General features: G+C 34.7%; 1 protein-coding gene across 2 annotated transcripts in view; it reads right to left on the bottom strand.

The window, feature by feature from the left end:
• LOC143035845 (uncharacterized) overlaps nucleotides 1-15,000 on the bottom strand; it is a 181,943-nt gene that overhangs the window by 24,454 nt on the left and 142,489 nt on the right. For both annotated transcript variants that reach the window (XM_076202909.1, XM_076202910.1), the window contains exons 7-8: nucleotides 14,811-14,927; nucleotides 14,336-14,438 (exon numbers count right to left, since the gene is read on the bottom strand). In XM_076202909.1, coding sequence (XP_076059024.1) covers nucleotides 14,336-14,438; nucleotides 14,811-14,927 — 220 coding nt within the window. The remainder of the gene's footprint in view (nucleotides 1-14,335; nucleotides 14,439-14,810; nucleotides 14,928-15,000) is intronic.

The raw sequence follows: 15,000 nt of genomic DNA, 5'->3' as shown, positions 1-15,000 counted from the left end.
AATTGTAAAAACAAAATTAAAAGGTCCACTACCACCCAACAGTGTAGGACATGATGCATATAATTATTGGATTAGAAACAGAGAGACAAAGCAAGGGGGTGGAGTTATGTTCCTGACTAAGAAGGATATAAACGTGAGGTGTGTCACATATGGAAAGAATACAGTAGAGATGATTATGATCGAAGTGGAAGACAGAGATAAGAAGAGCAGAAAGTTTGTGATAAATTATGTGCCTCCAAAAACAGCCTCGTGGGAAGAGAGTGAACATAAAAGTATGTTAGAGGACACAAAGATAACATTAAATAAGATGGAGGAAGAATAGTTATGATGGGCGACTTTAATTGCAAAGAAATCTGCTGGGAAGAGATGACAGTAAAGGGTGGAGACGGCTCATGGGGAAACGCTCTACTTGAGATGATTACTGACAATACAATGACACATTGGATACAGGAGAACACTAGGTATAGAAATGAGGAAGAACCATGGAGACTAGACCTAATGATTACATCTGTGGACAAGATTGAATATAAAACACCAATAAGTAAGTGACCACATATTGATTGAACTGGAACTAAATGAAGAAAAACACATGAAAAGAAATGGACAATATAGAAAAGGAAGAATGATGTATGAAAAAACAAACTTTGATAAAATAAGATAATTCTTTCAACAAGAAAACTGGGAAGAAATATACAAAGAAGAAACAACAGTGGAAGAGAAATGGAATATTTTGAAAAAAAATTACAAAAAAGGAGTGGAAAAGTATGTCCCAAGACAAAAACAAGAAAAAGAATATGTAAAATGCTGGTACAACAAAAGTTGTAGGGAGTTAAAAGACAAAAGAGACAAAGCTTGGACCAGATGGAAAAAAGACAGAAGGCCTGAAAAATGGAAAATGTATACTTGTTATAGAAATGAATATGTACAAACGTGCAGAGAGGAAAAGAGAAAATATGAAAAAGATGTCATAGAAAAGTGTAAAGATTAACCAAAACTATTTTACAGATTTGTAAATATACATATACATACACACATATATATATGTGTACATATATATATATATATATATATATATATATATATATATATGTATATATGTATATGAATTTATATATATATACATATATATATATATATATATATATATATATATATATATATACATATATATATATATATATATATATACATATATACCCACACACGTCAGATAATTTCTATGACCGCTGCTCAGAGGATTCGAACCTACTGCTCTGGCGCCAAGAGGCTCCCAAGTCAGTGCCTTAACCACTTCAGTACAGAACTTAAATCTCGCGGGCAGCAGCCAATGCCAGCCGTATGACGTGTCGTAATAAAATTCGCATCATAAAATATAGTCACCGCTTATATCGATCGTTCTCTCTTTCACCCGCGAATTTTGAAAACCACAGAGAATGGGATTCAGGGCGCATTTGGGAGAATGTAAAAACACAGGGGCGACTACAATAAATATAATCAAGACGCCGATATGGCAGCGTCGCGAATCCACTTGCTCCTCATGACGCCTACGTGTGCGGCACCGTATGGAAGGGGTTAAACTACTCAGCTATCAATGGTTAAATCTATTTGAACTCAGAATGCTACTGGTTCCCGAGATCAGGTAAGGCCACTCACTGCGGCCCATATATACCTTTTTCACCAAATAGCCAACCACACACGTAGCAGGGGGTAAGGACCAGAACAAATCCCTTTCATGCCATCGTCATTGTAATCATATGAGTAATTCACTAGTGAACAGCGATATCAATCAGATCATTTTTATGACCATTGCACAGAGGATTCAAACCTACTGCTCTGGCGCCAAGAGGTTCCCAAGTCAGTGTCTTAAACTACTCAGCTATTAATGATAAAAACTATTTGAACTCAGAACGCTACTGGTTCCCGAGATTAGGTAAGGCCACTCACTGCGGCCCATATGTACCTTTTTCACCAAATAGCCAACCACACACATAGCAGGGGGTAAGGACCGGAACAAATCCCTTTTGCGCTATCGTCATTGTAACCATATGAGTAATTTGCTAATGAACAGCAACATCAATCAGATAACTTTTATGACCATTGAGCAGAGGATTTGAACCTACTGCTCTGACACCAAGAGGCTCCCAAGTCAGTGCCTTAAACCACTCAGCTATCGAAGGATAAAACTATTCAAACTCAGAACGCTACTGGTTCCCGAGATTAGGTAAGGCCACTCACTCATTTGATTATATATATATATATATATTTATATATATATATATATATATATATATATATATATATACATATGTATATATATATATATATATATACACACATATAATACATATATACACACATATATATATACATATATATATATATATATATATATATATATATGTATGTATATATATATATATATATGCATATATATACATACATTAATATATATATATATGTATATGTATATATATACACACACATGTCCAATCCTTGATACATTCCTTTTGAAAGTGGGCATAAAGATTGCAAGGACAACAGGTCATAAGATCAGCCAGATCATTCAACATAAAGACACTACCGTGACGAATGAAAATAGTCTGGGATTCATTGAAGCCATTGACACTGTCCAACTGCTGGAAAAAACTACTGAAAGACAAAGAATTTGTGGCTGACTTTGAAGGAATCGAGGCTGAAGACATATGCAGGATGCTACAAAATGGCGGCGAGACCGGATCAAGTGTTGATGATGTGTGTGAGTGGCTGTAGGAGCAAGATGAAGTTCAGGGACACCATGAAATGAACGACAACGAAATCATTGCCTCTGTAACTGGTGAAGGGGAGGACAGTAGCAGTGAAGAGGAGCCAGATGTGAATGTGAAGAAAGTTAGGCTTTCTCAACTCTGCTCATACGTCGATGCCTTACTTGATTATACGACTTACAGCACCATCCCTGAAACTGCCTCACATTATGGATCTCTGAGAATGTTGAGGGAATTGATCAAGGAGCAGCACCAGGCAGGTTGTCAAGGAAAAATAACAAGTTTTTTCACTCCTGCACCACCAGCTCAAGTCTGTGAACCTGGCCCATCACAAGATGCAAGTACCCCACCACCAGATTTGGAGGGATTTTCATCAGATGAAAACGAGTAAAGAACACTTATTTCAACCTCAAACCAATGTGTTATGTTCCACTATGTGTTAAGGTTAGTTGAAGGGTGAATTTGGGTTTATAACTTTGTATTTTGGACTAAAATAAAAAAAAAATCAATATCCGAATTTTTTCATTATCCGGACAGGTAGCTGCACCAATTAATCCGGAAAAATGAGGTTTGAGTGTATAATGAAACAGCAGATGAAAGAACAAACTGAAAGCACATTTATTAAAGTGATGAGGGAGAAGGAGAATATAATAAGAGACTTAGCAGATAAAAAGATATGTATAATTATATTAAGGATGGAAGAGAAGTACAATCTAAATAGGACTACAAAAATAAAGGAGGAAAAGGAAAAAGTAAATAATATGTTAGAAGTAGTTCAAGATGAACAAGAAATAGGGAAACAAATAGATGAAATGTATAGGCTCGGGATATACAATACAGATAAGACCAGACCAATTAAAGTTAAATTCAGGTCACAAACGACAGCAGAGAATATCTTAGCAAAAGCAGGGAAACTAGCAGACAGTGAACAATATAAAAAGATATGGATAAAAAGAGAAATGAATAAAGAGGAAAGAGAAGATGAGAAGACAAAAAGACTAGAAGCTAAAGAAAAAAACGAGAAAAGAACAGAGACAAAAAGAGAAATTCTATTGGAGAGTAGTGAATATGAAAGTGAGGAAATGGTTCATAGCAGAGGAAAACAGAAGGGAAATGGAAAACACAATGGAAGTAACAGAAAATTAAAAGTGTCTTGAACGAACTGAATGATTATCTGAAGGGAAAAAAATCGGACATAATGGGAATTCTAGAGACAAAATTGGAAGGTCCACTACCACCCAACAGTGTGGGACATGGTGTGTATAAATACTGGATTAGAAACAGAAAGGTAAAACAAGGGGCTGGAATTATGTTCCTGACTAAGGATATAAATGTGAGGAATGTCACATATGGAAGGAATGGAGTAGAGATGGTTATGATGGAAGTGGAGGACAGGGATTGGAAGAGCAGGAAGTTTGTGGTAAATTATGTGCCTCCTAAAATGGCATCGTGGGAAGAGAGAGAACACAAAAGTTTGTTAGAAGACACAAGGATAACACTAAATAAGATAATGGAAGATGGAGGAAGAATAGTTATAATGGGTGACTTTAATTGTAAAGAAATCTGCTGGGAAGAGATGACAGTAAAGGGTGAAGATGACCTATGGGGAAATATACTACTTGGTATGATTATAGAACATACAATGATGCAATGGATACAAGAGAATACTAGGTATAAAAATGAGGAAGAACCAATGAGACTGGACCTAATAATCACATCAGAACCTGAAATAGTGGACAAGATTGAATATATGACACCAATAAGTAAAAGTGACCACATATTGGTCAAACTGGAACCAAAGGAGGAAAAATACATGAAAAAATGAACAATATAGAAAGGGAAGATTGATGTATGGAATTTTTTTTTTTTTTTTATATAAATTAAGAGAATTCTTTCAAAAAGCAGACTGGGAAAGAATACACAAGGAGGAAACAACAGTAGAAGAGAAATGGAAAATATTGACAAAAATTTATAAAGAAGGAGTGGAAAAGTATGCCTCAAGACAAAAGCAAGAAAAAGAATATGTAAAGTGCTGGTACAACAAAAGATGTAGGGAGTTAAAAGACAAAAGAGATAAAGCTTGGTTAAAATGGAAAAAAGACAAGACCTGAAAAATGGAAAATATATCACTAGTTATAGAAATCAATATGTATAAGTGTGCAGAGAAGAAAAGAGAAAATATGAAAAAGATGTCATAGAAAAATGTAAAGATCAATCAAAACTATTTTACAGATATGTAAACAACAAACTGAAAAACAAACAAGAATAAGAGAAACTATGGCAAGGAGGTGTTGAATACAAAGAGGAAATAGAAATGGTAGATATTATGAACAAGCATTTTAAATCAGTGTATACGAGGGACAACATGCAACCTAGAGATATAGAATGGGAGGAGAAAGTCCCCCTATGAAAAAGATAGAAGTATCAAGGAATGAAATAATGAAACACTTGAGTAATCTTGATGTCAGAAAATCGCAAACTGGATTTTGAGAGAATGCAGGAATGAACTAACAGACAAAATACATAGCCTAATAGACAGTTCATTGAAAGAAGGAAAAGTTCCAAAATATTGGAAAAGAGCAAATATAGTACCAATATATAAAAGGGGAAACAAAGAAGGCCCTACTAACTATAGACCAGTCTCTCTAACAAGTACAATAGCAAAAATTTGTGAAAGAATTATCGAAAGTAGAAGGGTAAGGCATTTGGAAAAAAAACAACGTACTAAATCCAAGGCAATTTGGATTCAGACAAGGACGATCATGCGTCATAAACTTAATGTGCTTCTATTCAAAGCTAATAGATGTAATACAAGTAGGAAATGGATGAGCCGATTGTGCATTTCTAGACCTGAAAAAAGCTTTTGATAAGGTGCCACATAAGAAGTTGCTAGAGAAATTAGAAACTGCAGGAGGAATACAGGACAAACTGCTGAAGTGGATGGAAGACTTCTTGCATGAAAGAAAAATGAGAGTAGTGATAAGAGACAAACACTCTAATTGGGATGAAGTGATAAGTGGTGTTCCACAAGGAACAGTTCTGACCCTAATAATGTTTGCTATATATATTAATGATATGGAAAAGGAATTGAAAGTTATATGAGCTTTGTGTATGATGAAATTTTTTTGAAAAAAGTGAACACTGAAGAAGATTGTGAGTCACTACAGAGTGATCTCAATAAAGTCTGGGAATGGATTAGGAAGTGGGAGATGGAATTCAATATTAAAAAGTGTAGTATAGTGGAATTTGGAAGAAGCAAAAAAAGAATAGTGGGATCATATAAATTGGGAGAAGAAATGAAAAAAAGTAGAAAATGAGAAAGACCTAGGAGTCATTATTATGAATATGTCCCCTGAGAAACATATAAACAAGATTTTTGGAGAAGCTTATAATTTAATAAGAACAATCAAAGTGGCATTTACATACCTGGACGAACAAATGGTGAAGAAAATACAGGTCACTTTGATAAGACCAAGATTAGAGTATGCAGCAACGATGTGGTCACCAAGTACAAAAAATGTATAACAAAACTTGAAAGAATACAAAGAGCAATTACAAAATTGCCACCAACACTCTCAGAACTATCATATGAAGAGAGACTAGCAAAACTTGAGCTACAGACATTAGAGCAGAGAAGAGAGAGAGGAGACTTGATAACTATTCATTGAATCATGAAAGGCATAGAAACTATTGAGAGAGAGGATCTAATAAAATGGGATAGTAGAAATACAAGATGACATGGAAAGAGAATCAAGAAAGACAGAGAAGAGATCTGAAAAAGAACCGCTTTCCCCACAGAGTAATAGGCATTTGGAACAAGTTAGATGAGAAAGTGGTGTGTGCAAAAACAATACATGAATTTAAAAAGTCTAGATATAATGAGATATGATGACGGGACGCCACGAGCATAGCTCCCCTTCCCATAAAATACAACTAGGTACATACACATCAGTCGAAGTGACAGCGTAGTTTGGAACTACAGGAAAAATTCAAGTTTCGTCGATCTCAACAATGAGGGAGTACCTTTGCTGTATTAATAAGAAAGGGGAAAACTCGTGGTGTAGTGGGAAGGTGAAGAAAAAAGAGAAAGGGAGGGATTACTGAGGAAAATGGAAGGAAATGTGGAAGGGAACGAATGGGCCCTAGACATTAGAAGGGGTGTAAACAAAAGGTGTGCAGAACACACAGACGAGGTAGAACAGGGGAGCAGAGGTGTCAAAAGCAGAAATATAGATAATAGCAACTCAATGGAAAGAGAAGATAACTGCTTTTATGGATTTAATGAGGGAGGAGATGACAACCTCCCCTGACTAGTAAATCTAGAGGAGAAACTAAAAAAAATGAAAGAAGCATGGGAGATTAGGTTTAACCAATTAACACTAGTTACCCAAAGAGTTCATAAACTGGAAGAACTAAAGAAGGAGAACCAAAACCTAACTAAAGATATAGAAGAATTAAAAAGACAATTAAAAGAAGTACAGTAAAAGATGAGAATGAGGAATTAAAGAATAATAATAAAGAGAATAAAGAGTCCATAGCAAAAGAAGCATAGGGTTGGAGAAAAGTCCAAGAGAACAACAATATTGTATTTAGAGATATAGTGACACAACAGATGCAAGAAAAAATTAAGGACACAGTTATTAAAGTGATGAGAGAGAAGGAGAATATAGTAAGAGACTTAGCGGACAAAAAGAAATGTATAATTATATTAGGAATGGAAGAGAAGCATAATCCAAATAGGACCACAAGAGTAAAAGAGAAGGAAAAGGTACCGGTAAACAAGATATTAGAAGTAGTTCAAGAGGATGGACAAGAAACAGGGAAAGAAATTGGAGAAATATATAGATAATACAGATAAAACCAAACCAATTAAAGTTAAATTCAGGTCACAAATGACAGCAGAGAATATCTTAGCAAAAACAGGGAAACTAGCAGACAGTGAGCAATATAAACAGGTATGGATAAAAAGAGAAATGAATAAAGAGGAAAGACAGGATGAGAAAACAAAAAGACTCGAAGCTAAGGAAAAAACGAGAAAAGAACAGAGTCAAAGAGAAATTCTATTGGAGAGTAGTGGATATGAGTGAGGAAATGGTTCATAGCAGAGAAAAATGGAAAGGAAACAGAAAACATGATGGAAGTAGCAGAAAATTAAAAGTGTTTTACACAAATATAGATGGCTTAAAAACAGGCTTGAACGAACTGAATGATTACCTAAAGGAAAAAGAACTGGACATAATGAGAATTGTAGAGTGTAGGAAATGGTGCATGTAACTATTGGATTAGAAACAGAGAGGTAAAACAAGGGGGTGGAGCTATGTTCCTGACTAGGATATAAATGTGAGGAATGTCACATATGGAAAGAATAGAGTAGAGATGATTATGATGGAAGTGGAGGACAGGGATGGGAACCCGAAATAGTGGACAAGATTGAATATAAGACAGCAATAAGTAACCACATATTGGTTGAACTGGAACTAAATGAGGAAAAACACATGGAAAAAATGAACAATATAGAAAGGGAAGATTGATGTATGGATTTTTTTTTTTTTTTTTTAATATAAAATAAGAGAATTCTTTCAAAGAGCAGACTGGGAAAGGATAAACAAAGAGGAAACAACAGTAGAAGAGAAATGGAATATTTTGACAAAAATTTATAAAGGAGTGGAAAAGTATGTTTCAAGACAAAAACAAGAAAAAGGATATTACAAAGAATTACAAAGGTGGAGCATGCCAACATGAGACCTTTTGGTCCATATCTAGGTTGGATGCAAAAAAAATCCTAATAATGATAAACAAATAAATGAATAAATAGAAACAACAATAATGTAAATAATAAATAAAATAAATAAATGCATAGGTATAATTATATAATAAACAGGTAAATAGTAAATAATAATAAATTGACATAACCAATAATAAATGAGAATCAAACAAACAATAATAAGCAAACGGACAAATGATAACAAAACAAATAAACAAATAATATAAAATAAATGATAGTCATTACAGCATCTTGCTTAGGTGTTTATCTAAATGATTCTTAAAGCTTCGAACTGAACTACATTGCACTGCCTCTGCAGGAAGTTTATCCCATTCATTAACTACACAGTTGGGGAAGTTGTTTCTACTCACTTCCAAATTAAATCTATTTCCGGACAGTTTGAGACCATTGTTTCTTGTTGGATTCTCATTCAGTATAAAAATTTTGTCACTTTTTATATTGTTAATTCCCGTTAAAATCTTAAAGACCTCCATCAAGTCACATCTGAGTCTAAACTTTTTAAAGGAAAACAGATTCATATATATATGTTTTAGATGATTTTCGTATGATTTATTTTTGATATTTGGAATCAGCTTTGTAGCTTGCCATTGTACTTTTTCCAATCTGTCAATGTCTCTAATGAGATTTGGTGACCATACGAAAACAGCATATTCCAAATGTGGACGAACTAACGATTTATATAACTTATTAATGAGTGACGGACTTTTGAAGTCAAAAGATCATGCAATCAGTCCTAGAATCTTGTTTGCTTTCTCAGAGGCTGAAATACACTGCTTGGATGATTTGAGATCGTTACTGATAATTACCCCGAGATCCTTTTCACTATCCAATTTTGTTAACGAATTTCCAAATAACTTGTAATCGTACTTACTGTTATTTTTACCTGTGTGCATTACCTTGCATTTACTTGTGTTAAATTTTATTAGCCACTTTTCAGACCATTGCTGTAATTTATCTAAATCTTCTTGAATATCTAATTGATTTAAGTGATTATTTGCCATTCTGCACAATTTTGTATCATCAGCAAATATGGAAACAGTAGATTTTAGTCCATGGTCTATATCATTTATATATACTATGAATAGAAGTGGCCCGAGAATGGAACCTTGAGGAGCTCTACTTGTAACATTTTTCCATCCAGAAGTTTTTCCATTTAAAACAACTCTGTTTTCAATCATTCAACCAATTACTAGTCCAACTTAATAGGCTACCACTTATTCCGTGTGAGGCTAATTTAGTAAGTAGTCTTTCGTGGAGGACGGTATCAAAAGCTTTTGCAAAGTCGAGATATATTACCTAAATCTATATTGTTTCTTTTGTCATAATTTGAGATAATTGTGTTGTAGAATTCAAGTAAGTTAGTCACGCAAGAACATTTCTGTCTGAAACCATGCTGGCTATCATTTATCAAACAGTTACTTTGTAAATGATGTTCGATAGCATCTCTGATGATAGTTTCCATCATTTTTTCTATGATTGAAGTCAAACTTATAGGCCTGTAGTTATTTGGATTCTTTTTGTCACCTTCTTTGAATATGAGAGTAACCTTGGTACAACAAAAGATGTAGGGAGTTAAAAGACAAAAGAGATAAACCTTGGATAAAATGGAAAAAAGACAAAAGACGTGAAAAATGGAAAATATATACTACTTATAGAAATCAATATGTACAAGTGTGCAGACAAGAGAAGAGAAAATACGAAAAAGATGTCATAGAAAAATGTAAAGATCAATCAAAACTATTTTATAGATTTATAAACAACAAACTGAAAAACAAACAAGAATTGGAGGAACTACGACAAGGAGGAGTTGAACACACAGAGGAAATAGAAATGGCAGAAATTATGAACAAGCATTTTAAATTGGTGTTTACGAAGGAGAACATACAACTTAAGAGATATCGAGTGGGAGGAGAAAGTCCCCCCTATGAAAGAGATAGAAGTAACAAGGAAAGAAATAATGAATCACTTGAGTAATCTCGATGTCAGAAAATCGCATGGATCAGATGAAATGGCAAACTGGATTTTGAGAAAATGCATGAATGAATTAACACACAAAATACAGTCTAATAAACAGTTCATTGAAAGAAGGAAAAGTACTAAATCCAAGGCAATTTGGATTTAGACAAGGACGATTATGGGTCACAAACTTAATATGTTTCTATTCAAGGCTAATAGATGTAATACAAGAAAGAGATGGATGGGCTGATTGTGCATTTCTAGACCTGAAAAAAGCTTTTGATAAGGTGCTACATAAGAAATTACTAAAAAAATTAGAAACTGCAGGAGGAATATAGGGAAACTGCTGAAGTGGATTGAAGACTTCCTGCATGAAAGAGAAATGAATGGTGATAAGAGACAAACACTCTAATTGGGATGAAGTGATTAGTGGAGTTCCACAAGGAACAGTTCCGGCCCCAATAATGTTTGCTATGTCTATTAATGATATGGATAAAGGAATTGAAAGTTATATGAGCTTCTTTGCAGACGATACAAAATTGTTGAAAAAAGTGAACACTGTAGAAGATTGTGAGTCACTGCAGAGTGATCTCAATAAAGTATGGGAATGGAGTAGGAAGTGGGAGATGGAATTCAATATTAAGAAGTGTAGTATAATGGAATTTGGAAGAAGCAAAAAAAGAATAGTGGGATCATATAAATTGGGGGAGAAGAAATAAAAAAAGCAGAAAATGAGAAGGACCTGGGAGTCATTATTATGAACAATATGTCCCGAGAAACATAGACAAAATTTTTGGAGAAACTTATAATTTAACCCCTTCAATATGAGCCAAAATCTCGCAGGGAGCATTAGCTGCCAGACGTGCGATGTTGCGTCATAATACTCGCATTATAAAAAATAAAGTCACCGCTGTATTAATTGTTTTCTCTTTCACCCGTGAATTTTGATAACCATAGAAAATATGATGAAGCCAGTTTACAGAGTATGGGGGTCACACAGGTACAACTACAATAAATATAATCAAGACACCAACGTCGACATCCTCGCATACCCACTTGCTCCTCATGACGCCTACATAGGCGTCACCGTATGGAAGGGGTTATCGTATTTTCCGGCGTATAGTGCGCGACTTTTTTCCGCTGGAAGGGACTAAAAATGGGGGGTGCGCGTTATCCGGTGGTGCGCATTATCTACGGCCTATGATAAAAACTCTGCGGCTGTGTGTGTAATTTTTTTCACAACGTGACGATGTTGGCCGTCACAAAGTCGGGACGGCACACTTCTCCGTGACGTTCCATGAGAACAAGAAGAACAGCCATGGTGACATGAAAGAATACGCCAGCATGGGCTATATAAATATTTGGTATAGGTAGGTATCTATCGAATCTTATTTTTCATGTTTAAATAGGCCTAAACACCATGAAACATGATCAATATTCATGATATTTGCCCATGTTCACAGCATCCTAGTTTGAATTTTTATGTTGGCTTTGTTGCTTCACTTTAGGTGTGGTACAAATTCTGTTGCGGCCGTTCATAAACTCGTGTCAAACACCTGACTACAACACCCTCTTTCGGGAGTTATATTAACTAAACGTCACCTCGATGAGAGACTGTCCTATTTCACCACTGTCATTGCAGGTTCAAAGCTAAAACGAAACAGTCCGTAGTTTGTTTCAGTTTTAAATAAAAAATGGTAAAGACGAATTATTTCCTCAAGATATAAAATGAACATTTTCTGTAAAAATCCCGAAATTTTTCTGTATATTTTACTTTCAATAAACTTTTTTTATATCATATTTCCTACAAACTATTTAAGCTACAAAGTAATAAGGGACCAACGCACAACATGAGTCATATACCGGTACATGTAGTTCCGACTTTTTTAGTTGTGTCATGATTGATGCCTAAACTGACACTTAATTTAGTGACAAATCAACAGATTTCCCAGCGGTGGCTCTAGCCAATGAAAAATACTTCTCCATGTAACCTCGTTCACATGATACTAAGTAATTAATTGCCGTTATTTCATTGGTTTATTTTTACTAACATTAATTATCGTAGTCTATGCAAATATTTGGGATCCGTAAAACAGCACTGGTACCAACATCATGAACGTTGGCCGTTTTAACTCACCCGGTATATGCTAGATCAGGGCCGAGATTGACAGTTCTATTGCCAATCTAGCCTACACTAAACAAAACGTCACTTCAGTAAAGACACTTATGAACCGAAACATAGTTTGTTGCTGCATGGCGATAAAAACTTGTACACGGTGATAAAAACTTGTAAGATGAATTATTCCCTCAGGATAGTAAATTACAATTTTTCTGTAAAAATCCGAAATTTTTCATGTACATTTGTATTCAATAAACTTTTCAAGGCTCAAATTTCCCACAAAACAATGGACCAACGCAAGCAAGAGTCGCATACATGCAGTTCACGAGCTTTAGCCACCAGTGACTTTTCCTGGCATGCACGTTATAAGTCGGTGCGCGCTATCTATGTACTGAGATAACGAAGTGCATGGGTGCACATTATAACCCGATACACATTTTAAGCCGGAAAATACGGTAATAAGAACAATCAAAATGGCATTTACATACCTGAACGAAGAAATGGTGAAGAAAATACTAGTCACTTTGATAAGACCAAGATTGGAGTATGCAGTGATGACGTGGTCACCAAGTACAAAAAAATGTATAACAAAACTTTAAAAAATACAAAGAGCAATTACAAAATTGGCACCAACACTCTCAGAACATTCACATGAGGAAAGACTAGCAAAACTTGAGCTACAGACATTAGAGCAAAGAAGAGAGAGAAGACTTGATAACTATTTATAGAATCATGAAAGGCATAGAAACCATTGATAGAGAAGATCTAATAAAATGGGATAGTAGAGATACAAGAGGACACGGAAAGAAAATCAAGAAAGAGTTATAGAAGAGACCTGAAAAAGAACAGCTTTCCCCACACAGTAATAGATGTTTGGAACAAGTTAGATGAAAATGTGGTGTGTGGAATAATTATACACAAATTTAAAAACAGTCTAGATAAAACAAGATATGAAGACGGGACACCACAAGCATAGCTCCCCTTCCCATAAAATACAAACAGGTAAATACAGATCTCTCCAGGAAGTAACTTTGGACTGTTGTCTGTTCTATATTAATATAAACTGTTTCCATATCACCAGCTGATAGTAGTAGGAGGGGAGCAGTTGCCTGTTGTCAGTTCTTCACATGTGAAAAGGTGTAAGAAATATAGTTGAAGTTGATAGAGAGATCTTGGCACCAATCAAAAGCCTAAAGAATGAGTGTGAGCTTCTCAAGGCTGCATCTCCTGATAGCAGTGAGACCAACACAAGCAAGTACCTATCATTGATCTCACTAGATATATGTAAAGAAAATGAGACAGCACCACAGTCATAGTTCTACTTCTATTGCTCTGACTTGCTAAGTATGATAACCCCACCAACAAGTGGCTGATGAAAATCAGGTTAGCATATCCAACCACTGTATCTCTTTTTCATGCACTGCTAAGTAATGAAATTCCTTAACACAAATTAGTGTTTCTTGACTGTTAAAATCTAAATTGTTTTAAAAATCAAGATATTAACTACCTACCCTTGTAGTTAAAATATTCAGATATGCAAATACTGTGTATCTTTACATTTTCCTTTATTTCATCTCTCAAACCATTATGTAAGCAAGTTCCCTACAACAGTGTTCACATAAAGAAAATTACAAAAAGGAGGAGGTAATCTAGTACTTGAAGAACAAATGCTACTTTCATATATACACTATGTACTTCAAAAGTTTAACAAACCTTGGAAGAAAAGTCCACTTGTATGTTTGACAGCAGCATAAGAAATGGCAAGCCACACAGCAGTATCTGCTCCTTCCTTTGCACTGCGTAGTTTATCTTTCATCTGCAAAAATATTAGTTTACCATTTTTAGTTTTCTGGTCAGACTACTCATGATCCAAGTTTGAAGAGAACTCTATACCTTTGTAACACAAGCCCTACTTCTAACTATTCCCAAATAGGCTTCTACATCTTAATTTTCTGAAAGATGAACATACTTTTGCATAGTGCGGAGGAGCTTCAGTACAAAACAACAACTGGCATGATCCTATCTATTCAAATTAGTTTTATTACTACTGTCACATGATATGACTGTGCTAACTATATTCTCATGCATGAACACAATATTTTTTCATTAAAAAAAAAAAAAAAAAAAATCAACATCCAACATAGAAATGTGTGATAAAAATATTAGTAAAAATAAAAATTCTTCATACCGTTTTATAAAAAATAGGTAGTGACTTATGAAGAGCAAGGGTGTCTGCCCAACCTGGATGCATACATGAAAAACGCACCTTGTCGAACATTTGTGCATAACAAAATGTCATCACAACCTATAAAAAAAATATACTATATTAATATATGACTGGATATCTAAGGACACTATCAGTATGCAAACACATCAAT

The sequence above is a fragment of the Oratosquilla oratoria genome, chromosome 19 (assembly GCF_046742065.1).
Source record: "Oratosquilla oratoria isolate Oo_2021 chromosome 19, ASM4674206v1, whole genome shotgun sequence".
In the NCBI taxonomy this organism is placed as follows: domain Eukaryota; kingdom Metazoa; phylum Arthropoda; class Malacostraca; order Stomatopoda; family Squillidae; genus Oratosquilla; species Oratosquilla oratoria.
Note: the sequence above shows the minus strand (reverse complement) of the source record. Positions and strands in the feature narration are given on the sequence as shown.